The sequence below is a fragment of the Octopus bimaculoides genome, chromosome 9 (genome assembly GCF_046866305.1).
Source record: "Octopus bimaculoides isolate indiv1 chromosome 9, ASM4686630v1, whole genome shotgun sequence".
Classification (NCBI taxonomy): Eukaryota; Metazoa; Mollusca; class Cephalopoda; order Octopoda; family Octopodidae; genus Octopus; species Octopus bimaculoides.
In genome coordinates this window covers 34,114,879-34,140,544 of record NC_142936.1, presented here as the reverse complement: position 1 = coordinate 34,140,544, position 25,666 = coordinate 34,114,879, and the positions used below count along the sequence as shown (strand labels likewise).

Below are 25,666 nucleotides of genomic sequence, written 5' to 3'. Positions count from 1 at the left end.
CAGGGAGAAGCAGGTTATAGCCCAGGAAGCGGTGCAGTACCAGTAAAGAAGAAAATCAAGAGCTGTGAAGTTGGTATCTCAGGGTGCATGGACTAAATGGAATCTCCCTAAGATGAAGCTTACATGGACTGACCTGTGGTGGCTGGAATCTTTTCGCATCTCCTTCCTGCTGCAGACAGTGTACAACACACTCACGACACCAACAAACCTGCACAGAAAGGGTTTGAGTGAAGACCAGCAGTGTAGACTTTGTGGAGAAAGAAGCACTCTCGCACACATCTTGGCAGAGTACAGAGTAGCACTTTCTCAAGGCAGATATAAATGGCACCATAATAGGGTGCTTACAACACTTGCTCACACCTGGGAGTAGGAAAAGCATAAGAAACACCATCACCAAGGGAAGGCAACAGCAGCAATTAAGTTCGTGAAAGAAGGAGAGAGACCAGTAAAGTCAGTAAAAACAATACATAGCTTGCTGCAAGAATCTTGACCATGGGATATGAAAGTGGACTCAGGGGAGGGATTGCAGTTTCCCCAGGTCATCCATACAACCCTGAGGCCAGATGTAGTCCTGTGGTCTGAAAAGGAAAAAAAAAAAAATTATCGTAATTAAATTAACAGTCCCATGGGAAGAGGAGTATGATGAGGCTCACGAATGGAAGCATGCCAAATATGAGAGCCTTCTGCAGGATTGCAGGGAGAAGGGATGGCAGGTATGGCTTTTCCCAGTTGAGGTTGGTTGTAGGGGATTCCCTGCTGAGTCAGTATAGAGGATGCTTACAGCAGTTGGAATGAGAGGTAAGGAGTGAAGGGTGGTTGTGCAACTGAGAGGCTACTGAAAGAGCCTCTTGTTGGCTTTGGAGTAAGAGAGAAGCCAGGAGGGGATGAAGAACAGTGACTTGGCCACCTCTGCTGACCCACCAATGGGAGAGTGTTAGGGTTCAGATTCAAAACACCTGATGAATATCGGATACTGTCTGACGACATCAGTTCCTCCTGGTCAAGGCTTCATTCACTTTGGTGAATGGATAAAGCACCTCCTTATAAGGTGTTATTGACATATATCTATATATATATATATATATATAGAGAGAGAGAGAACAAATAGTGAGCCATTCTTTAAGTGCTCTGCTTGTTATTTCCAGCAATGGCTTTGACAAAAGTAGCATTAATTTTCTTAGGTCATTCAATTTTTCCTCAATTGAGTAAATCTATAACGACTTCTGGAAACAGCTGTAAGCCAAATTTGCCCTAATAAAGGAATTATATGTAATGACCATTATTTTAAACTTATTTCTTTTATATATATATATATATATATATATATATATATATATGTTTCTTTTATCTTCTATTATATAAAACAGACCTGTGTGTGTGTGTATTCGCTTTTAACGCTAAAACGGGTGCATGAATTGGTTCCATATTTAGGGTGCATAAATAATTTGACCTCAGATACATAATGGGGTCTTCATTTATTTTTTTTTTATTATTAAAACTAAATCAAATAATATTGCTTTATATATGAATCACTTCTTTAAAAAAGTTTTCCAATGTCTAGTATTGACGTAGCAACAGGTTTTTCAATGTTTACTGCTACCTAGACATGCACATATATGTATAACCACTTCTATTTCATTTCAGAACCTGCGTTCACTTTTCAGGTGAACGCATATGTATATATAACTGCTTCTATTTCATTTCAGAACATGTTATATCTATACCTCTCTATATCTATCTTCCTCATTTTCTATTTCTTATTCTATCATTCTCTTATTCATTCTGTCAACCATTCTGTCTATGATTCACTTCTTTAAAACAGTTTTTCAATGTCAGCTACACACGCACATGTATGTATAACCGCTTATGCTTCATTTCAGAACCTGTGTTATATCTATATCTATCTATCTTCCTCTCTTTCCATGTATCCGTAAATAACAATGCCTAGAAGGAAGGTGTCAAGTTTGTCCCCAATGTCAAGGTCAGCCAAAAGAATGTCTCTGTCACCAGAAAGAGAGACATCTGGTAAAAGTGAAGCACACCAAGAAAGAAACAGACTGTGCACTACAACAGTCAGAGCATCTGAGAATAATGAGACAAGAGTTATGCATAAAAAAAAACAGTTGTGTACTGCTGCTGCCCAAGCATCTCAAACTGCTGATCAGATGCATACACATGTGACAAGGAATAGGATCTTCACTACAGAAAGAAGAGTAGTTACAGCAGCTCAGAGAAGCAACTTCTATGAAGCATCTTTCAACTACGATCCAGCAGTTAATCATGCAGATAACACTAATGTTTCCATTAGTGTAATGACAACTGAGTAAAGCAAGGAAGTGGCCTGGAGAGACACCTGGGTTGTGCTGCTGTGGTGGAAAGGTTAAACTCCCTGCAATGCCACAACCTCCAGAGCTATTAAAGAAACTGTTGTCATCAACTGACCAAGATTCTAAGCACTTCCAAAATAAAATTAGACAATACAATGCTGCACTACAGAGGACATTATCTGGATCCACAAGAGAAATAACTGAGCCAGGATTCATGCAAACTTTCAAGATTCAAGGGCAGATATATCATCATATTGGCTGTCTACTACCTCTGTCAAATGAGTTACCAAAATTCCTACAAATATACTTTATGGGTGATTCTGAACAAGAAGGGCAAGAGAAGAGAAAGAACATTTCTGGCATTAGGATGAACATTGTGGTGTCTCTGCAAAAGATACTGCACAACAACAACGACCTAATCAGAAGCTTCAAGACTACACTTAAAACAATTCCAACTGACTCCAGGACATACAAGGTAGTTATTAGGTCAGACAAGAAACCAGCTGGTCGACATGGAGGGAAGTTTAATGTGCCAACAGCAAATGAAATAGCTGTGCTTCTGGTTAGGCAAGAACACGACAGGTGTGACATTGCCCTTCATCTCAGAGACAGCAGACTGATGAGGATTTCAGAAACACACAGGTCCTATGATGCACTACAGTATTCATTGCCATTCTGTTATTGACAAGATGGTTACCACATCAACATTGCTTAGACTAACTCCTCAAAGAGAGTCTCATCCAATGACTTCTATGCATTCCACATCATAGTGAGGAGTGAAGATTCCAACCACATCCTACACTGTAGGGATCTTTTCAGTCAGTTCATTGTTGACATGTATGCAAAAATTGGAAGTGAACGGTTACTCTACTTGAGACTAAACCAGAAGAAACTAAGAGTGGAATCATATGCACACCTGCAAGCTGCAATGCTGAATGATCATGACGTCAACAGCATGGGCTAGCTGATCATCCTTCCATCATCATTCATAGGAAGCCCAAGGTACATGCATGAGTGCATACAAGATGCAATGACATATGTTAGACACTACAGCAGACCTCTTCATAACCTTCACTTGCAATCCTAACTGGAAAGAGATTTAAAATGAACTCTTCCCAAACAAAGAGCCAAAAGATAGACATGACATAATTGCAAGGGTCTTCAGACAGAAGGTTATCAAGCTCATGTAGTTACTGACCAAAGATTAAGTGTTCGGTGCCACTAGATGCCACATGTATATGTTCGGTGCCTCTAGATGTCACATGTAGAATGGCAGAAACGTGGTCTTCCTCATGTACACATCCTGCTATGGCTTACAGATAAAATCCATGCCAGAATGATTGACAAATTCATCAATGCAGAGATTTCAGATCCTCAATGTGGTCAAGACCCAAATGGTACATGGCCCATGTGGGAATATCAACTTATATGCTCAATGCATGCAGATAGAAAGTGTACAGAAGGCTTTCCAAAGAAGTTCCTTCGGGAGACTCTGACTAGATATGATGGCTATCCACTCTACGGAAGAAGAAGGCCAAGTGATGGTGGGTTTGAAACCACCATCAAGAAGTCATCTCATACTGAAATTCCAGTTGACAACAGGTGGATAGTACCATACTGTCCACTCCTCTCCAAGATATTCAATGCACACATCAATGTTGAGTTCTGTATTTCAGTGAAATCCATTAAGTATGTGTGCAAATATGTCAACAAAGGATCTGACATGGCAGTCTCTGCAGTCCAGGATTCACAGAACAATGATGAGATCAAGACCTCCAAATTGGGAGGTACATCAGCAGTGGTGAAGCATGTTGGAGAACCTTCCCATTCATGAGAAGTTCCCCATTCATGAGAAGTTCCCCATTCATGAGAGATATCTCCACGTGGAACACATTGCAGTTCACCTGGAGAATGGAGAAAGGGTTTACTTCACCCCAGACAATGCAACAACAAATGGAAGCCCCAAACAATGCCACACTTACAGCATTCTTCAAGCTCTGTCAGGATGATGAAGTTCCACAATACTACAGCTGGAACAAAAGGAATGGCAGCCATGTGCAATTTGAGCACCCACAGATCATCCTGAAATCAAGAAATCAGACACAGTTGGCAGTCTATGTTGTCCATCCCAACTACTCAGATTGCAACTATCTAAGGCTTTTGTTGCACCATGTGTCAAGGGACCCACATCATTCACTGCCTAACGTACAGTTGGCATCACAGTATGTCAAACATATCACCAGGCTTGCCATCTCAGAGGTCTTGGAAGGTGAAGCACACTGGGATGCCACTCTGAGAGAGGCACAAATATGCAAGTCTCCTATGCAGCTGAGAAGTCTCTTCTCCATAATGTTGGTGAACTGTGGATTGTCAAATCTGAAACAACTTTGGTACAAAAACATGGAGAGGCTTTGTGAAAACATTCTCCACAGAATTCAATATTAGTGAGGGTGATGACACATTCAATGATGACATCTTCAATGAAGCAATAAGATTAATTGCAATCAAGGTTTGATCACTGGGTAGAAATAAACTTGAACTCTATGGTCTTCCAGCTCCTATCAGAGATGTTCAACACAAGTTAACACAAGAATTACTCAGGGTAACATAATACAACATGGAAAGTTTGCAAGCAGTTATCAATGAGAAGGAACAACTTCTGGTACAGGATCAAAAGTAGGTTTACTGGCAAGTTCTGGCATCTGTGGACAATGATACTGGTGGGGTTTTCTTCTTAGATGCTCCTGGAGGCACAGGAAAGACATTATTAATGAACCTGCTCCTTACCAACGTGAGACAGAAGATTGATCTGGCTGTTGCATCCTCTGGAATTGCAACCACACAGGTGGAAGAACAGCCTGTTTAACATTCAGGCTGCCTCTGAACCTGATCCAAAATGAATATCCATTATGCAACATATCAGAGAAAACAGCATTAGCAAAGCTCCTTACAAATGTCAAACTCATTGTCTGGGATGAGGCAACAATGTCCCATAAGGCAGCCTTGATAGAAGGCACTTGATAAGGCACTTGATAGAACACTACAAGACTTCAGAAACAATAAGATCATGGGTAGTGTCACCCTTCTCATGGCTGGTGACTCCAGGCAAACTTTGCCTGTCATTCCCAGAAGAATAAAGACAGATGAGCTGAGAGCTTGCATCAAGTCTTCATATATCTGGTAACATGTCATGCAGCTTACTCTGACAACTAACATGAGGGTTCACATTCATGGTGACCCATTAGCTGCAGAGTTCTCAAAGAAGTTACCTGATATTGGAAATGGAAAACTTCCAGGGGATCCCAAAGATAGTTTGCACCACCTCCCATGTGGCATTGTGACTGCCTCCCCTGAAGAACTGAAGAGCAAGGTCTCTCCAAACATTGCCACAAACTATAAAAGTTACAAGTAGCTGTGTGAAAGAACAATTCTGGCACCAAAGAATGATGCTATATACAAACTGAATCTAAATTTGTTGTTTCAGCTTTCAGCAACTGAATGTTCATAGAGATCAATTGACTCTCTCATTGATCAAGAACAGGCAACGCATTACCCAGTGAAGTTCCTCAATTCACTTCAACCACCAAGATTTCCACCACACATTCTGATCCTGAAAGCAGGTGCACCCATAATGCTGTTAAGAAACCTTGATGCACCTAGGCTCTGCAATGAAACAAGGCTGGTTGTTAAAACAGCCATGCCCCATGTGTTGGAAGCAACAATAATTACAGGCAACATGATGTGTGAGAATGTCTTCATTCCAAGGATCCCTCTCATCTCAAATGATCTCCCCTTTCAATTCAAGAGACTGCAGTTTCCTGTCAAACTGAGCTTTACAATGTCTATCAACAAAGCATAAGGTCAATCTATAAAGGTGGGACTTAACCTTCTCCAACCATGCTTCTCACATGGTCAGTTGTATGTCGGATGTTCTAGATTTGGAGATGAAAAGAACCTCTACATTCTCAGTGATAAACATGACAAGGACGAAAACAGAGTATATGAAGAAGCACTTACATGAATAGTATATGCATGTAATGTACAGAAGTGTAAAACCATTGAGTATTAAAAGTAAATATTACTTTCTGAGAAATACACTAAGCTTACACAACAAGCAAACAGTGCTGTGTTAAGGTTATGAATTTATAACTCAAGTGAAACCAGATCCTTCATATTTATTATTTACTAATCTGAATAAGAACAGTACTAACCCAGGAAACACTGGGTAATTCAGCTAGTATATATATATATATATATATATATATATATATATCATCATCATCATCATTTAACGTCCACCTTCCATGCTAGCATGGGTTGGACGATTTGACTGAGGACTGGTGAAACCGGATGGCAACACCAGGCTCCAATCTAATTTGGCAGAGTTTCTACAGCTGGATGCCCTTCCTAACGCCAACCACTCAGAGAGTGTAGTGGGTGCTTTTACGTGTCACCCGCAAGAAAATGGCCACGCTCAAAATGGTGTCTTTTATGTGCCACCCGCACAAGAGCCAGTCCAGGGGCACCGGCAACGATCTCGCACGAAAGATATCATGTGTCGCCCGCACATGAGCCAGTCCAGGGGCACTGGCAACGATCCCGCTCGAAAGATTTCATGTGTCGCCCGCACATGGGCCAGTCCAGGGGCACTGGCAAACGATCCCGCTCGAAAAAAAAAAAAAAAAGCCTCATGTGTCACCCGCACAAGAGCCAGTCCAGGGGCACTGGCAACGATCCCGCTCGAAAGACCCCATGTGTCGCCCGCACACGAGCCAGCCCGGGGGCACCGGCAACGACCTCGCTCGAAAAACCTCATGTGTCACCCGCAAGCCGGCCCAGGGGCACCGGCAACGATCTCGCTCGAAAGATTTCATGTGTCGCCCGCACATGAGCCAGTCCAGGGGCACTGGCATCAATCCTGCTCGAAAGATTTCATGTGTCTCCCGCACATGAGCCAGTCTATGGGCACTGGCAACGATCCCGCTCGAAAAACCTCATGTGTCACTCGCACAAGAGCCAGTCCATGGGCACTGGTAACGACCTCGCTCGAAAGATTTCATGTGTCTCCCGCACATGAGCCAGTCCATGGGCACTGGTAACGACCTCACACGAAAGATATCATGTGTCGCCTGCACATGAGCCAGTCCAGGGGCACTGGCAACGATCCCGCTCGAAAGATTTCATGTGTCGCCCGCACATGAGCCAGTCCGGGGGCACTGGCAAACGATCCCGCTCGCAAGATATCATGTGTCGCCCGCACATGAGCCAGTCCAGGGGCACTGGCAACGATCCCGCTCGAAAGATTTCATGTGTCGCCCGCACATGAGCCAGTCCAGGGGCACTAGCAACGAACTCGCTCGAAAGATATCATGTGTCGCCCGCACAAGAGCCAGTCTAGGGGCACCAGCAGCGATCTCGCTCGAAGAAACCTCATGTGTCACCTGCACAAGAGCCAGTCCGGGGGCACTGGCAAACGATCCCGCTCGAAACATTTCATGTGTCACCTGCACAAGAGCCAGTCCAGGGGCACTGGCAACGAACTCGCTCGAAAGATATCATGTGTCGCCCGCACATGAGCCAGTCCAGGGGCACTGGCAACGATCCGGCTTGAAAGATTCATGTGTCACCCGCACATGAGCCAGTCCAGGGGCACTGGCAATGATCCCGCTCGAAAGATTTCATGTGTCGCTCGCACATGAGCCAGTCCAGGGGCACTGGCAACGACCCTGCTCGAAAAAATTTCATGTGTCACCCGCACATGAGCCAGTCCAGGGGCACCGGCAACGATCTCGCTCGAAAGATTTCATGTGTCGCCCGCACATGAGCCAGTCCGGGGGCACCAGCAACGACCTCGCTCGAAAAACCTCATGTGTCACCTGCAAGCCGGCCCAGGGGCACCGATATATATATATAGACACACACACACACACACATACAGGAGTGGCTGTGTGGTAAGTAGCTTGCTTACCAACCACATGGTTCCGGGTTCAGTCCCACTGCGTAGCACCTTGGGCAAGTGTCTTCTACTATAGCCTCAAGCCAACCAAAGCCTTGTGAGTGGATTTAGTAGATGGAAACTGAAAGAAGCCTGTCGTATATATGTATATATATATATATATATATATATATATGTTTGTGTGTCTGTGTTTGTCCCCCCTGCATCGCTTGACAACCGATGCTGGTATGTTTACGTCCCCGTAACTTAGCGGTTTGGCAAAAGAGACCAATAGAATAAGTACTAGACTTACAAAGAATAAGTCTTGGGGTCGATTTACTCGACTAAAGGCGGTGCTCCAGCATGGCCGCAGCCAAATGACTGAAACAAGTAAAAAAGTAAAGAGTATACACACACACATATATATCTGTAGATATATGTACATATACACATACATCATCATCATCATTCAACGTCCGCTTTCCATGCTAGCATGGGTGGGACGATTTGACTGAGGACTGGTGAAACCGGATGGCAACACCAGGCTCCAATCTGATTTGGCAGAGTTTCTACAGTAGGATGCCCTTCCTAATGCCAACCACTCCGAGAGTGTAGTGAGTGCTTTTATGTGTCACTGGCACAAAGGCCAGTCAGGAGGTACTGGCAATGGCCACGCTCAAAATGGTGTATTTTACGTGCCACCTGCACAGGAGCCAGTCCAGCGGCACTGGCAACGATCTCGCTCGAATGACTTTTTATGTGCCAGGAACGCGAAGCTGCAGCACAAGTGCCAGGAAGGCGACGCTGGTAATAATCACGCTCGAACGGTGGTGCCATTGCTTTTGCTTGCCCCAACAGGTCTTCGCACTGTTCAGAACATAGCATAGTACAAAACAGCGTTCATTCACTCTTAGAATTACTAAATAGCCAGTAGTATTACAATATACTTCCAAGTTTAGATTTGAGCATTCTTTGTGTGTGAAAATAACAATGGGATTGAATGACTCAGCTTAGGTAACGGATATCATTGGAATCTATCTCTTATTCCAGATCAAATCCAAATTCCCACTGATAACGGGAAGTCTGTACAAGGACAATGCTCTTTTCCTAAAGAAAAACTGTACAAAAATAAAGATAGAAAGATATAGAAAAGAACTCCATATCTTTTTTAGACGTTTCGGCCTTTCTATAACCATAGACTGTAATTACCATAAGGCAAATTTCCTAGATGCGACTTTTAATTTGGAAAGTGGCCTGTATGAACCATACCAAAAGCTGAATGAATGCTTAAGATAGATAAATGTAAATTCCACTCATCCACCATCCATAACTAAGGGAATAATTAAGAATATAAATATAAATAAATGCGCCTAACCAGGTTCATGGGCCCGGTTTCCCAGTTTTAATGACGTATGCATTCCCCAGCTGGACGGGACGCCAGTCTATCGCAGCATTACTCATTTTTGCTAGCTGAGTGGATTGGAGCAACGTGAAATGAAGTGTTTTGCTCAAGAACACAACATGTTGCCTGGTCCGGGAATCGAAACCACAATCTTACGACCATGGTGCTGACACCCTAACCACTAAGTCATGCGCCTCCACAATTAAGAATATAGCCACCAGAATATCAAGATTATTGGCCATAGAGGAAATATTCAACCAACATACACTATATTACAATGAAGTGCTAGTTAGGGCCAGATATAAAGGAAAAATCAAGTTTGAAAATAACAAAAACCCAAATAACAATAACACAAATGCAAATAAGGTAGAATACACGCAAAACACAAATGACATCAACAAATGAATAACAATAAAAAAGAGAAAACATGAGGAACAACTGAAAGGAAGAAAACAGATATAACTCAAAATAGGAAGAAGAAACCAAACAAAAGGTACAAAAATTTGGAGGTTGTATGGTATAATCCAATTTTTGGACTGCAAATATCATCCAAAATAGGTAAGCAATTCATTGCAACATTAAATTGATGCTTCCCTGAAACACATAAATACTGTTTATTCAACAAGCACACAGTGAAAATATTGTATGCAATGTCTTACAACATGGAGTACTACATACATAAATAAAACAACAGGAAATTAAACATACAAATGAAGTCTGCTGGCAAAGAACAAACAAATCAAAACATCACAGGATTTAAGACCAATAACAAAAATAAACAAAAGATAGACCACAATAACTCAGATAACATACAAGATGGAGGTGTAGTAACGCCTGCGCATGCGTAGTCTTACGCATGTGTAGAATTAAACAAGCAAGCGTTTCCCGCTCAATTCATTCTCTTTCTCGCTGGCCAGCGATTGAGCATGGACGTGTGTTTAAAGCTGTCTCTACATCTTTCGGACTTACACTCGACAGCTCACTCAACAGAACTAAAGATGTTTATATGTTTACCACCTAAATAAAGTGTTTAAGTTGTTTAGTCTGGAGTTCAGCGTTCCGTCATATTCTTAAATTATATAGTAGAAAGTCAGGTATACAATCTAAAGATGTATAACCCACTTTCTACTAAAGTGGTGACCCCGGAGGTGATTCGATCACGCAGCCCACTGAGCTGCAATAATCCTCTTTCTACTAAAGTGGTGACCCCGACGAAGAAAAACGCAGCATGGACTCTGGACTACCAACTTATAACTGGTGAACCTCGACTAAAGAACAAATACGGCCATGGAGACTGACTCATTACCAACATCTCCAACCATAGTCAACACGACTCAACAAGCGCGGTTTTTATTCTCGTCTCTGTTAGAGTGGATTTTTTTTCCACTCACGAAAAACAAACAAGAATTATGGCCTGCTGTTTTTATGTTTTTATATGTCGCATTTCACACTCTCACATTACACATACATCTTTTATGCCACACAATAACTCTTGTTATTTCATTTCGCACGGTCGTTTTTTCATCTTGGGTTAAGAAAATTTTTCTTCAAGGTTTTCGCTAATGGTCGTACAGAGATTTGTCTGTCGATCATTCTGTAAAAGCGTACCTTTTCAAACACTCATCACCAAGCAGCCTTTTCACCACCAGCGTCGTGCGCCAACCAAGATTACCACTGTGACAACAACAATTACTACTATCAATTACAAGCTTTCCCCCCGACGTCGCCAAGTTTCAACTGAATCATTACCACTGTCAACATCATTACCACCACACATACAGAACACAGCTATAGCAGTTCCTGCGCCGACGTCTTCATCAATGTACTCTATCTCTGTGTTTTGGGATTTTTCGCAGTCTATACTACAGACACCTTCACTTGTTCTGTGTTTTTTCTCACACACACACTTGTGCACTCATACATTTTCTTTCCTTTCAGGGAAAACAAACACTCTAGACTTTTACATCGCGTGATTCCAGTTTCCTGGACAGTTGTCATCACGGTTGTTTTGTCATTGTCATTTCATTTATACGTTGCATGCATGTATTTCACAAGTGTACATTTAATTTCTTTGAATTTTCTTTGTGTGTGTTTGTACCACATCTTGTGGGTGGTTTTTCAGTGGCCATCCTGCCTCAGGCGTTCTAACAGATTTCATTTATCGTGTGTTTCCGCTCTGGCGAGGGAGCTCTGTAGTAACGCCTGCGCATGCGTAGTCTTACGCATGCGTAGAATTAAACAAGCAAGCGTTTCCCGCTCAAGTCATTCTCTTTCTCGCTGGCCAGCGATTGAGCATGGACGTGTGTTTAAAGCTGTCTCTACATCTTTCGGTCTTACACTTGACAGCTCGTTATTCTCACCTCTAAAGATGTATAACTAAAGATATGTATGTTTACCACTTAAATAAAATGTTGTTTAAGTTATTTAGTCTGGAGTTCAGCGTTCTGTTTATATTCTTTAATTTTATAGTAGAAAGTCAGGTATACAATCTAAAGATGTATAACCCACTTTCTACTAAAGAGGCAATAAAATTAGAATGAATCATCAAAAAAGATCCAACAAAAAAGACAGCCAATTCCAGAATGCTTTAGACACTAACAATCAAATAGAACATCATGAAAACAGAATCAAAAAGTTACCAGATAAACATAAACATAATAATAGTACAAATAACTGCATATGCCGTAGAAAATCTGCTTGTGCGCTCATGAACCAATGTGTCTAAAAAACATAATATACAAATGCACAATCTCCACATCCCAACATAGATATGCATACATAGGTACCTCGGAAAACCAATTCAATGTCCGTTATCGCCACTACATCTCGTCATTCAATAAAATAACACAACTTCACTGGCAGACCTAATATGGAGACTGAAAGAATCAAAAATTAAATATGAAATAAAATGGTCAATAATAAAAAATGCACACCCATGTAATTTGCAGTCTGGTAAATGTGACCTTAGCCTTGAGGAAGCATTGAGTATACTGCTGAGTAATAAGAACCTGGTAAACAAGCATGACGAGAAAGTTCCAAGGTGTAATCACTACACCAAGTATACATTTTCAAGATGTATAAAAATAATAATTATAATTCAGTCCCCCACTCCGTTCTTCTCATCCCATATGTATATGTATAGGAGTGCCTAAAAATATACCTAAGTACATACATATATGTAAATAAATGTATGTCTGTGCATGTATTTGTTGATTGGTGTATGTATATAAGTATGCATATATATGTATATATATGGGGATGCCTAGAGATGTATATGTATGTGAATATATTACATATGTAAGTGATTGTATATGTATGAAGGTATATGTGAGTGTATCTGCGTGTGTATATGAGCATATATACATGAATATACAGGGTGCGTAAGGTATTTGAGGACAGATTCATGTTTATAAAAAAACATATATAATAACAGATAATAACTTTATTTATCAAAAAATGCTATGAGGATAAAAATAAACCTTTTCTGTAATGTTATTCAATAAAGCCACTTTCAGCTTCAACAACTGCTTCTATATGAGATCTAAAGCATCTAAATGCTTGAATCAAGAAGTCCTGGTTTGTTTTGGACGTTACTCTGACTATGGCAACTTTCAAAGAATCTTTGGTGTTATTGGCCTGTTCATTGACCTCACTCTCAACAATGCTCCACATGTAATAGTCCAATGGATTGCGATCTGGAGAATTAGAAGGATAAATGTTAGGGGTTGTGTGATCATGAAAATTTTCAGCCATCCACTCCTGTGTTACTAGAGCCATGTGTAATAGTGCAGAGTCTTACTGAAACACATATGACCTTCCATTGCATACACTGTCTATCCAGGGCTTAATTATTTGTAGGCGGCAGAGTTAACTCTAAGGCCTTGTGGAAAGGAGTAAGGAGGCATCACATGTCCTTCATTGCTGACAACCCCTAAAACCATGACAGTTGCAAGAAATTTTGTATGCATAACACTTGGAATTTCAGAAGGGTCTGCACATAACCATTTGTCATTTCTTCTGTTAACTTTTTGATCTTGGTTGAAGTTTTTCTCATTTGAGAAAAGCCAAATCAAATCTTCTACTGGATTTTTCAGTTTGTTTGAGAGCCATGTAGATTTGATGTAGTATTTTTCTTTTGCTTTTTCTGACAACTTGACCTTACCTCATCATATAAGACTTATATCTGTTGTCTTCGTGGACAACATTTCTGACTGTTCCTTCTAACACATGGAGATCTTTTGCAATTCACCTCATGGACTTTCTGAGATTGTAATCAATGATCTATTGAACTTGCTGGATAAATTCAAGTGTTCTGATGATTTCAGAGAATTTAGAATGCTTTTTGTGCTTTGATACTGGAGATACTTTTCCATCTTCAGTCTCTAGCTCCTTACAAACTTTGTAGATGAAAGATCTGGCAACTTTTAAAGATCGAGATATTTCTAAATCACTATGCTCAGCCTATGTTTCTTCATTTCTTGAGTAAGCTGAGGGTCTGCCATTATTATTTTCTGAAACAAAGATTATACAGAGTTAGCAAAAAATGCAGCAATGACCCCCAAAAATTATGTCCTCAAATATCTTATGCACCCTATTTATATGGGAGAGTGTGTGGGTGTCTCTGAACCAATGAATACTGAAGATCAGATAATAAAATTTCACATGTGCAGCCTAACATGCAGAACAAAATAAACAGGCAATACATCCAATACCAGTCATAGCAGGCATGCAAAAGCACTTTAACAGCAAGCAGAATCAAACTGCCAGCATCTACTAAATTAAAACAAGGCAGATGGATGTGTTAGCATCAAAGTCGAAGGTTTTGTAACTAACAGAGACAGCAATTGAATATCATCTGAAGAAATACAACTGGATCCCATTATACAGGTAAACCATTGCATAATTAAATTCCTGTATATATGAAGAACTATGTTGTATGGAAACATTTGTAGTGATTAAAAAATAATTGTCCAACTGTACTCCTCCTTGTTGACCCTATCTTATTCAATTATATATATATATATATATATATATATCATCATCATCAACGTTTAACGTCTGCTTTCCATGCTAGCATGGGTTGGACGATTTGACTGAAGACTGGTGAAACCAGATGGCTACACGAGGTTCCAATATGATTTGGCAGAGTTTCTACAGCTGGATGCCCTTCCTAACGCCAACCACTCAGAGAGTGTAGTGGGTGCTTTTTACGTGCCACCAGCACGAAGGCCAGTCAGGCGGTACTGGCAACAGCCACGCTCAAAATGGTGTATTTTATGTGCCACCTGCACAAGAGCCAGTCCAGGGGCACTGGCAATGATCTCGCTCGAAAGTTCTTACACATGCCGCGGGCACAAGTGCCAGAAAGGTGACGCTGGGCACAGGTGCCATCACAATTTCGCTTTCGCTTGCCCCAATAAGCCTTCGCAAGCTGAGTTTCGTGTCCAATGAGGGAGACGACGTTGGCATGGGTGCCAGTCGTCGAATTTAGTTCAATTTCACTTGCCTCAACAGGTCTTTGCAAGTGGAGTTTAGTGTCCAATTTAACTCGATTTCAATTTCACTTGCCTCAACAGGTTTTCGCAAGTGGAGTTTAGTGTCAAATTTAACTTGATTTCGATTTCACTTGCCTCAACAGGTCTTCGCAAGTGGAGTTTAGTGTCAAATTTAACTTGATTTCGATTTCACTTGCCTCAACAGGTCTTCGCAAGTGGAGTTTAGTGTCCAATTTAACTCAATTTCGATTTCACTTGCTTCAACAGGTCTTCACAAGTGGAGTTTAGTGTCCAATGAAGGAAGGAATGTACGCATAAGTGGACAGACTGAGGCCTTAGATTTAGGTCTCACTTGGCTTGCCAGGTCTTCTCACGCACAGCATATTTCCAATTGGCAGAGTTTCTACAGCTGGATGCCCTTCCTAACGCTGACCACTCAGAGAGTGTAGTGGGTGCTTTTACGTGCCACCGGCACGAAGGCCAGTCAGGCGGTACTGGCAACGGCCACGCTCAAAATATATATATATAATCATCATCATCATCATTATTTAACATCCACTTTTTCATGCTTTCGTGGGTTGGACAGAATTTGCTGAGGCAGATTTTCAACAGTCAGATGCCCTTCTTGTCCCTCACCTGTTTTCAAGTAAGGTAATATTCCCCATGACCAGACATGTTTTCACAGAAGACTGGAAACAAAGGACACTGTGACACCTATTTACAACTATCACATGGAAGTCAAGGCAAGGAGACAGTAACACATGCACACACACATTCATTTTTATGCCTTTTTTCCATGCAGTCATAGCTAAACAAATATACTATTGATGTACTGTTTTACAGTTGGATGACTTTCCCGTCACAAACCCTTACCTATGTTTCAATAAAGGGATCTTTTATTTCACATGTCTTGAAAAGCTGTGAAGCAAGCAGATGATTGTTGACAGAAGTGATGACAACAAAATCACAGATAGCCAGTAACTTTTGTGGAACACAAATGTAAACAAAGATGTCGGCACATACATGCCCACATATGTACATGATGAATGTTAACTCTTGACCAACAAAGACCATTCTAATCATACATACATACATACACACTTACATGACGGCTATCAACTCATAGATGAGTATGACCATCACTGACAAAGCAATGCCTGAGCAAAATTTTTTGGCTCCATAAGGTTTGCACACCTCATACACTCCACCACCATATTGACATGATCCAGTGACAAACCAAGGCAAGACATCTAGTGCTAATATGGATCACGGGTTCAAGAATGTGAGAACACTCTGATCTTAAGTGCAAAAGATTCTTAAAGTGTCCAATGCCAGCCATTCCTGTACATCTGATTTTACATCAGAGTGACCTTCTCCCAGAGATATTCTTTAGCAAAAGCTGAGAAGTACCTCACTCTCAGTGGTCTTCCAGCATGCCAGACACTAACCTGGAATTTATGAATGCCTATGATATTGCGAGATAGTTGTCAAACTTACTCTGGGTTCATCTATCCTTTTTACAGGTCTTGTTTTTAGTCCTGGTGGATTTTCTAGCAATGTTCTTCACCAAGCTAGCTTGGTGGGGGTTCCAATTTAATTGCCAGTGACCCGAACATGCAACTGGTTGTACTAGATTCCATGTTAGCAGCAAAACTCATGAGAGTCCTGACAGATAGACAGACAGACAAACATTTGGTAACATGGTTTTATCGTACCACCAGCAGTAGAGTGGGTGCCTGTCAAGACTAAAGTCTCCTTTCTACAGTGTATCAGTTTTCATTCAGTTACTATTCTCTAGTTGAATTACATTCACTATAAATGCAGGATCCACATGTCCTCCATGTAGTTAAAGCAGAACCCTTTAATAAACTATTGGGTTTGTTTGGATTACCCAACAACCTAGACAAGTTGCATCACTATGGCTGCATTTCCATGACTTTTGCAGTTTACCAGGTAATAGTATGGTCAGGCACAGTGGGGCACAAGATTGCCTCTGATATAAGTGTGGGATGCTTATAACGATAATCTGAAGGTGATGGCTAGTTGAGAAGCTACCTTCATTGTACTAGACTGGGAGGTGCATTTAGTTATGAAGCTATTAGTTTAAAAAAATAGTGAAGAGTGTCAGAAGAAAAATGTTTACGACTGTTTACAATAAATTTCTTTTCATTACATAAACAGTATAATTATTTATGTTCCTAACTGAAGTCTTACCTGATCAACTGTACTACGAGTTTCAGCTTCACCTTGGTAAATAACTTTCCGGTTACTGGCCAAAGAAGAACCAAGGAAAAGACATGGCCATATATAGTGACTGATTATGCGACTTCTGTAATCTGAATTGACACTACGGCGATATCTGAATAGTAAATAAAATAGATTCAATAAATTATGAAGAACATTTTCAAATAACATTAAAATTAGAAAAAAAAACTTCTAATCATTTATTGTGGAGGTTATATGTGGTGTGTGCGTACTAGTAGATGTAATCGCCTTACCTCGGTTTTCCTCTCCTCGACTGCGAGTCTGTCTTGCGGTATCCAATCCTTGAAGCTTGCCCCGACCCAAAGTACACCAGGAATAGCAGCTGCCTCTCCCAAACCTAGACCGTCGCTTAACATGTTTTGTCCTGACCACAACCCCATTCGAAAAGGGCACGAATCCCGATCGAGGCTCCCTCTGCCCTTTTTCCCCTTCCGGTCAACTCGCCCTTCCGGTCAGCCTCCCCAGACACTGACGTCATACCACACGCCACCCTGATCTTAAAGATCACGTTCACCCCTACTCCAATTCGAAGTCCATTAGCAGTTCTTCCACAGGACCCCTCTCCAAGAATATCCCGTTCAGAATGCGGGCAATTTCATCGGCAATGCCTGTCCTCAGCTCCCTCCAAATGGCCAGCCGGCCTGGCCCGCAGTCGACCATGCTGAGATACATTTCCTGATGGTAGTGCATCACATCCACAGCCAGTCTCCTCCAGTTGCACTCTACTGAGAGGTTCCCCTGCTCATGCCCACCCGGGGCGGGGTCAATGGACTGGCATCTGTCACATTTTGCGACCACTTTCTTAACGTTTCTCCTAGTGATGTCAGCATCAACCATTTTCGCCAGATACAGGGTCCTATCCACCCCCAAGTGGTGCATAGCATGTAGCTCCTTCAGTTCGGAGTCACTCAGCCGACACGCTGCCGCTATCCCTTTCCTTGCTTCCTCCGGTTCCTCCAGCCATGCCCTTTTCACCCTGGTCAGTGCGTCCGCCCTGTTTCTTTCCGAAGGCATGAAAACCACGTTCAGCTTCAGTTCAAACTCGGCGATCAGCTCTCCCAGAACTCTTAGGCGGCGTTTCACCAACATCTCCGCGGCACCTTTCGTCTGGACTCTCTTCTCGCTGGTAATTACTGTTCCTACCCAGCTGACCACGGTGGCCGAATCCGTCCGGATCTCGATCGAGCGCAGTCCCCATCTCAGGGCCAAGTTCACCCCTTTCAGCACCGCATCTAGTTCAGCGACATTGATGTGGTTGAAGTCGTCTGCATTCCGTAGCCAGGCCGCATCCTCCACCTCAGCACCTTCGATCTCCAACACAACCCCTATCGCTATACTGCTAGCATCACACCAAACCGTCCCACACTCCGTCTTGGGCACATACCAGTTTCCTCTAACCGGGTCTTCCGCTCTCGTTCTCTCCAGGATTTCCCGCATCATCGCCACCGTCGCCTCTCCTACCTTGTCACTCCAACTCTCCCCCTCTGCTTGTCTCTTGATGTAACTACATGCAATGTGCAACCAACGAGCGATCGGATAGTGTCCGATCAACTTCCCACAAACCGAGAACAACTCTCTCCTGCTGACGCTGGAACTCAGCTCTGGGATCTCGTTTCCTCTCCAGAACACCAGCTCGCCCGATCTGTCTTTTTGTAACTTCAGCCCCAGCGCAGCTCCCCCCACCATCGACTCAGGCGGCTTCGCAATCAGCCCGATCCTCTCCAGGTGTCTCACTACCTCGGTGGCTGGCACTACAGTCTCATCAACCAAAATGTCGTCGATGTAGGAACTGGTGGCCTTCCTGATCCTCTCCTCTTTCCCTAGGACGGACTTGAGCACCATCGCCATAATTTTTGGAGCGGAATTCAGCCCGAAACCCAGCCTGGTTAAACAGTACGTCCGGCCCTTGTACCGCACCAGCTGGTATCGCCACAGCTTGTCACTCACACGGAGCTGCAAATATGCCGACTTCAAGTCGACGATCGTCGCTGCCTTGGTCGACTGTCTCCACACACGTAACGTCTCACCGCAAACGTCCGTTGCCTCGCCTCCCATGTGGCACGATATATGGTCGTTCAGTTCCCTAAAGTCCAGCACCGGTCTGACTTTTCCTTTCGTCGGCTGCACCACCGCCATCAGAGGCAGCACGCCACTCACCACCTCCTCTTTCCATGGGACAAGGACTCCTTCCTTGATCCATCTCTCTACCTCCTCGTCGAACTCGACGCCGGCGTGACCTTTCAACGTATGCTGGTAGCAGCTCACCCTGTTCTTTAGTAGTGGGGGCTCGTCCTTCCATCGCCACTCTATTGTCCACCTCCGACCATCAAACGCCGCCTTAAAATCTTTGTCTTCGATGGTGTAAGTGGCACTGTCCTCGACGGGGCTCTGCTCTCCCTGGCGGTCCCGACTCACGGCGCACGATGCCCCCACGCTTCCGAACGTGACCTCATCTCCTGCAATCCTAACGCCACCAAGACGGTTGATGGCGTCCATCCCCAACACGACATCAACCCCGTCTATCACATAGTCGATCACAATCAACCGTAGCCTCAGCGCCGCGCTCGGTAACGCTATCTCCAGACTGGAGTTGCCCCTGCAACGGATCTCTCTACCGTCGACCGCCCGGACGTTACTCGTCCCATACCATTTCTTCGCCACCCTTGGCGTCACGAGGGTAGTCGTGCAATCCGTGTCCACGAGGGCCTTGAACTTCTTCCCCTCGACCTCGACTTCAACCACGGGCAGCGCCTCCACAAGCGCCTCTACTTGGTTGCGGGGAAAGTTTGAGAGGCAGCAACTTCCCCACGGTCATTTCCCTGGTCGCAATCACGGGCGATGTGCCCAGTCTTCCTGCATCGATAGCAGACGGGCCCCGATTCGGCGCATTCCCTCGCCATGTGCGGCCCCTGAAATTTGAAACACCAGCCCGAGAACGGCTGCTGTCGTTGTTCGGTAGGCTTCCTCATGCCGTTCTCAAGCTGTCGTCTGTCGGAACGTACCTCTGTCGCCGCCATCGCTATCGGCTTCCGTCCGACGTGCTGTGTCAACACACGAGCTTGTGCTACTAGTTCGCTGAGCGCCATCTTTCTCCCGCCAGGCAACTGCTGCAATCGGATCCCTACGTCGTCGGGGAATCCATTTACAAACGCCAGCCGCGCCGTTCTGTCCAGGCCTTCTCCTGTAAACCCAGCCAGCGTGGCCAGTCTTTGCACTTCTGCTGCGTACTCATCCACCTGTACTCCCCCCCATCTAATCGTTCCTAGTTTTACGAAGGCAGCGTACTCGCTCTCCGTATACGCTTCCCTCAACCTCCGTTCGACGTTCTCTGCACTTAATCTTTCTTCCTCGTCCATTTCTAGGTAGAGGGTCAGGGCGCTCCCTTCCAAGTATAGAGCCATGAGACTCGCCACATCACTTATTCCTTGCAGCTTGGCAACGAGCCTAATTTTTCGTATTCAAGCCATCACATCTCCTTCGCCATTAAAAGGCCTGATCACATCGCTGGCAATCCTAATCTTGGTGGCTGCCATCGCGGCGAATTTCTGCACGTGGGGCCGAAATAGCTTGTGGTGTGTGCGTACGAGTAGATGTAATCGCCTTACCTCGGTTTTCCTTTCCTCGACTGCGAGTCTGTCTTGCGGTATTCAATCCTTGAAGCTTGCCCCGACCCAAAGTACACCAGGAATAGCAGCTGCCTCTCCCAAACCTAGACCGTCGCTTAACACGTCTTGTCCTGACCACAACCCCGTTTGAAAAGTGCACGAATCCCGATCGAGGCTCCCTCTGCCCTTTTTCCCCTTCCGGTCAGCCTCCCCAGACACTGACATCATACCACATTATACAAAATCAACCAGCTCTACTATACAATATTAGTCAATGTAGTAGAGATCGAAAAGGCAGAAAGCAGGCTCGTTAGAATGAGCTTCATGTAACAGAACTACATGCTTTTACATTTTTTAGGACACTGCCATCTGGTAAACTGCAAAATTCTCATTTTGGGCTATTTTCTAATACAATCTGCAACTTTTTGAAAATTTTATGCTACTTTTATGAAAATGATCTGGCAATCCTGGCAGAGAGAGTGGGTTAGAAGTTAAAGTGCGTGGGTGATGTTTCTGCTACACACATAAATATCTTATATGGTATACAAAAGAAAGCCAGTCCACAAGTTCACTTACTATCACACTTACTTCAACTATTATCTCACAGATGCAATGTTTCCTCTTTCCACCTGCTCTGCAATTATTAAAATGAATTCTGCTTTTCTGAACTAGCGAGGAACAAAACCTCTTTACTCTGGCCCACACAATACACTCATTCCATCACTGAAATTTTACTCTTAACACTTGTTACAGTCATTCCTTTCCAGAGATGGAACACTAACTCAAGCTATGATTTTCATACAGACACAAACCTACAAATGTTCATGATGTATGTCAACTGCATCAATCTCACTAACTCCTATTTGTTATTTGTCAAGCACTGAACAAAATAATTGGTCAAACGTCAGTTCTACTCAAAATTTTTATGCCCAAAACCTTAAACTTTCTCTAGTCTGGGGTTTTCAATTTAATATTTTCTTAATCTCTGTGTTACCTTATTGTTATTATTTTTTTGTTAAATTGTAGGCTTAATTTGTATTTTGAAATACAATCTGCAACTGCAATATCTGGGCTACAACCATTTTACATACCTGCAATCGACCAAATTTTTAGATAGACTAAATTTTTTTTATTTATCCAAGTCTTGTATTTTATTTCCTGTATATCAGGAATTTTCTTCTGTTATTCTTAATCATTACTATTCTTATACCACTCCATCAGCTACAACACAATAATAGTATGATATTGGACTGAGTTTATATTTCTAGATCTCTTAATATTTCTCAGAGCAACTCTATAAGTATTGGACTATTTTGATCAAATAACTATCAATTATATAGTGTTAATTAGATAGACACAATCTCTACTATGGATCTTTATGGATAATTAATCATTAACCACATGCTTAGTTGTAGTTATCTTAATAAATAGGATATCTTTTCCAAACAAGTGAAAATTTTACTGGTATGAAGAAACATACTTCACTGGATCAAAAACTGTTTCAATTCCAAGGTCAATGTCAATGGGAATAACCAGGCAAGCCATATTCCAACCTAGTTTACATGCTTCACGGATAAATGACTGAATTACTGAAATACTGCAGCCAGTTGGAAGTAAGTAGTTTAAGGATGAATCCACATCTTCAATAACATCCTAAAAAATAATTTTATAAGTTTAATGGAATAACAATCATCATAGATTGTAGTAAGTATTAATGCAATTGACTGTCACACATTAATTCAAGTACATGGATGGAAGATGTAAAGTACTTGTAGAATGTTTAATTCATAAAGAGGAAAATATGAAAATAATACAAAAAAGAACAATTTATTATAAAAGAAATTCCATAATTAGATCTATTTCCTATATTGATTGGTTATGGGTTTTAGTTGTGAGAAGAATCACTCAGCTATTTATCAGCTCTAGATAGATTAGGGTGTGAAACACATTAATACTGCACATCTCATTGGTGCAATATTAGTTGTGCATGATCATATAGTTACAGAAACTGTAATAACAGAGTCATGAGTGAATTCTGGAGGTAGAAGAGACCAAGAATATTTGGAGAGTTAGCTGATTGATCAGAAACATGAGTATGAGATCAGCCTTGGAGAGAAAGGCTGACATTTTAGCTTCTGTACCAGCAGTTTTGCTTTGAGAGAACTATGAAGCTGAAGTTACCAAGAATGACAACTTCAGGGAGAGATAAGCAAAAGAGGGTATCTTGGTTAAAGAAAGCTTGTATGTGATGAGGACAAACCATCTTCATGATTGCTCAACATGTTAAATTTAGCAGCCTCCCTCAAATTCCAACCTACAGAAAGACATTCGATAATGTAATCTAGAAAATACAATGACAGGCCATTGATCATAGGTCAATTTGATAAGAACTAACTTGATTCTAAACAAGAACAACTTTAGGGAAAGAAGTGAAATGATGTCCTCAATGTAGAGTGAAAATTTGGTGACATCTGCTAATGTTTGGAAAGTTGTGAAGATAGTAAGTGAACATGGAAAAATTAGGAAAGGAAAACTTCCAGTGTAATTAGAAATCATATTTACCATTGATGTCAGCTCTCTTTAGAGAGGGTGAGAGTAGTAGTAGGGAGTTGATAAGCTCAGATTTAATTTTTACAGAGAAGTTACAGCAGAGGGTGTAACGTCAAAAACAGAAATGGATTGAAGATAGAAGGTAAAAAATTTAGGAAGTAATAAAACCAAGACAGAAAAATAGTCTATTTCATAGAAGAAAAAGAACTGATCAAATTATTTTATGAAGTTTAATTGACTAGTTTAGATAACATTTAAGCCAGGCAGATATAGTAATAGGATAATTCTTTTTAAAGTCATAGAAACAGGAAAATAAAAAGATGAAGTAGCAATCATGCACAAAAATTTTACAAGTTTAGCATTATATCAATATAATGTTAGAAAATTATAAAATTAAAAAAAAATTATTAGTGAAAATCAGATTGAATCATGTAAAAAAGCCAAAATATAGTCTTATTTATTTAACTTACAGTCACAATAGCTCCCAAATCATAAGGGCCAGCAAGTCTGAAGATAAACTCTTGAATCAATTGCTCCTTTGACTGAGGGCTGTCATATTTGCCATCAAAAAAATCTCGAAGTTTGGCTTTATATTGATGAAGGCTAAATCGTCCTGCTGAACAGGCTTTCTAAGAAAGTTGAAAATATATTATGATGATCATAAAACATTTTCTAGGGTATATAATAATGATTAAAGTTAGAATAAATTACAAGTATAGAAAAATTGGAATTAAAAATCAAAAAGTAATTTAATAAAAAAAAAAGCATCCTTTTTATGCCTCAAAAAGGTGCCTACAATTATTGATAGTTAATGAATAAAAATAAAATCGCTCATTAAGAGAACAAGTAAAATTACTGTATATTTATATAAACAAAGTAATTTACTAGTTTCTCTCTTCTAGTGTAACTGATGAGCTAAAATGTCAAATATCTTTGACAAGTTTTGCTTTGAATTGCAAACTCTTAGCATTGAATACTATACATATCTGGAAGAAACTTAAGATTTGCTCTTTGTCACCTCAAAACACAGATGACAACATTATTCTTAATTCCCTTGCATTTGATGTACAAACCTCATTCATATGCAATTACAACTCCTCCTACCAAGCAAGATCGTTCTACAGGAACAGAGACATTATAACCATTCTGAAATATACATGACAACACAGTTAATCAACAGACTCTATACATATCAACAGGACTATATCCAACATACACCAACTACATAGCCTAGACTACCTCACAAAGAAAGGATTTCTTTTTCAATCAGAAAATACTGAGTTCTGAAAAGTTAACTTAACAAAAGTTTACCTCAGATATTTGGAATGATGTACCTGTTTACATGTATCTACATTCTAGATTACAATCAAAATCCACAATTTTGTAACAAATCTTTCACTCACAAAAATCTACAAACATGATCCCATCATTGAGCTGTGTCCTTCTTCTGTTGCAACTATGATAGGTTCTGCTGCTCAGAACTAGTTATCCCTGAAAACTTCACTTAAACCTAGCAGATAAAGCCATCCTTTCTTCAAATCATCATGACTACTGTGTTACTTTTTAAACCCACTACTAAATACCTTTCATCAAAAGAGAAATACTGGTGAAGATGAAAGCAATTTTTACTTTGTAACAGGAAAGGAGCTTACCTGATCAGTTTAATGAGACATGAATTATGGAAAGAACAAGACAACCAGCTTTGAGGGGTATTGAATGAAAAAAACTACATAAGTAGTAAAGAAGCTGGATGAGTTGTTAACAAATATTGAAAATATTGAAAATATAACAAATGTAAATCACCTCATATACTGTGCGATTTCTGTTGCGGTAGAATTTCTTGGAGTTAAAAGTCAAGGAAAAGCAAGGGACACGGAGGCTTGAAAATCAAGTTGAACAGCTTAGTAGAGATATCAAGTAAAATAGCTAGATAACAGCAAAGAATAAACAAGTATCAGCAGAACAGGCTTTTCAGAAACAGGAAATTTTACCAACAGCTAAGCAATGAGAATGAATATCAAGACAACGATGTGCCTAATGCTAAAGCAGCAGAGAACCTTTAGTCAGATTGAAGCCAAGAGGTTCAA

At 41.5% G+C, this 25,666-nt stretch overlaps 1 protein-coding gene across 8 annotated transcripts in view; it reads right to left on the bottom strand.

The window, feature by feature from the left end:
• Positions 1 to 25,666, bottom strand: part of LOC106875106 (mitochondria-eating protein) — a 69,933-nt gene that overhangs the window by 8,167 nt on the left and 36,100 nt on the right. For 3 of the 8 annotated variants that reach the window (XM_089357366.1, XM_089357369.1, XM_089357370.1), the window contains exons 5-8: positions 24,050 to 24,208; positions 22,510 to 22,682; positions 17,374 to 17,518; positions 134 to 208 (exon numbers count right to left, since the gene is read on the bottom strand). In XM_089357366.1, the coding sequence (XP_089213492.1) occupies positions 134 to 208; positions 17,374 to 17,518; positions 22,510 to 22,682; positions 24,050 to 24,208 (552 nt within the window). Of the gene's footprint in view, positions 1 to 133; positions 209 to 238; positions 579 to 13,086; positions 14,176 to 17,373; positions 17,519 to 22,509; positions 22,683 to 24,049; positions 24,209 to 25,666 lie in introns of those variants that run through there. The other 5 variants (XM_052970576.2, XM_089357371.1, XM_089357372.1 and 2 more) reach the window with 3 other exon arrangements.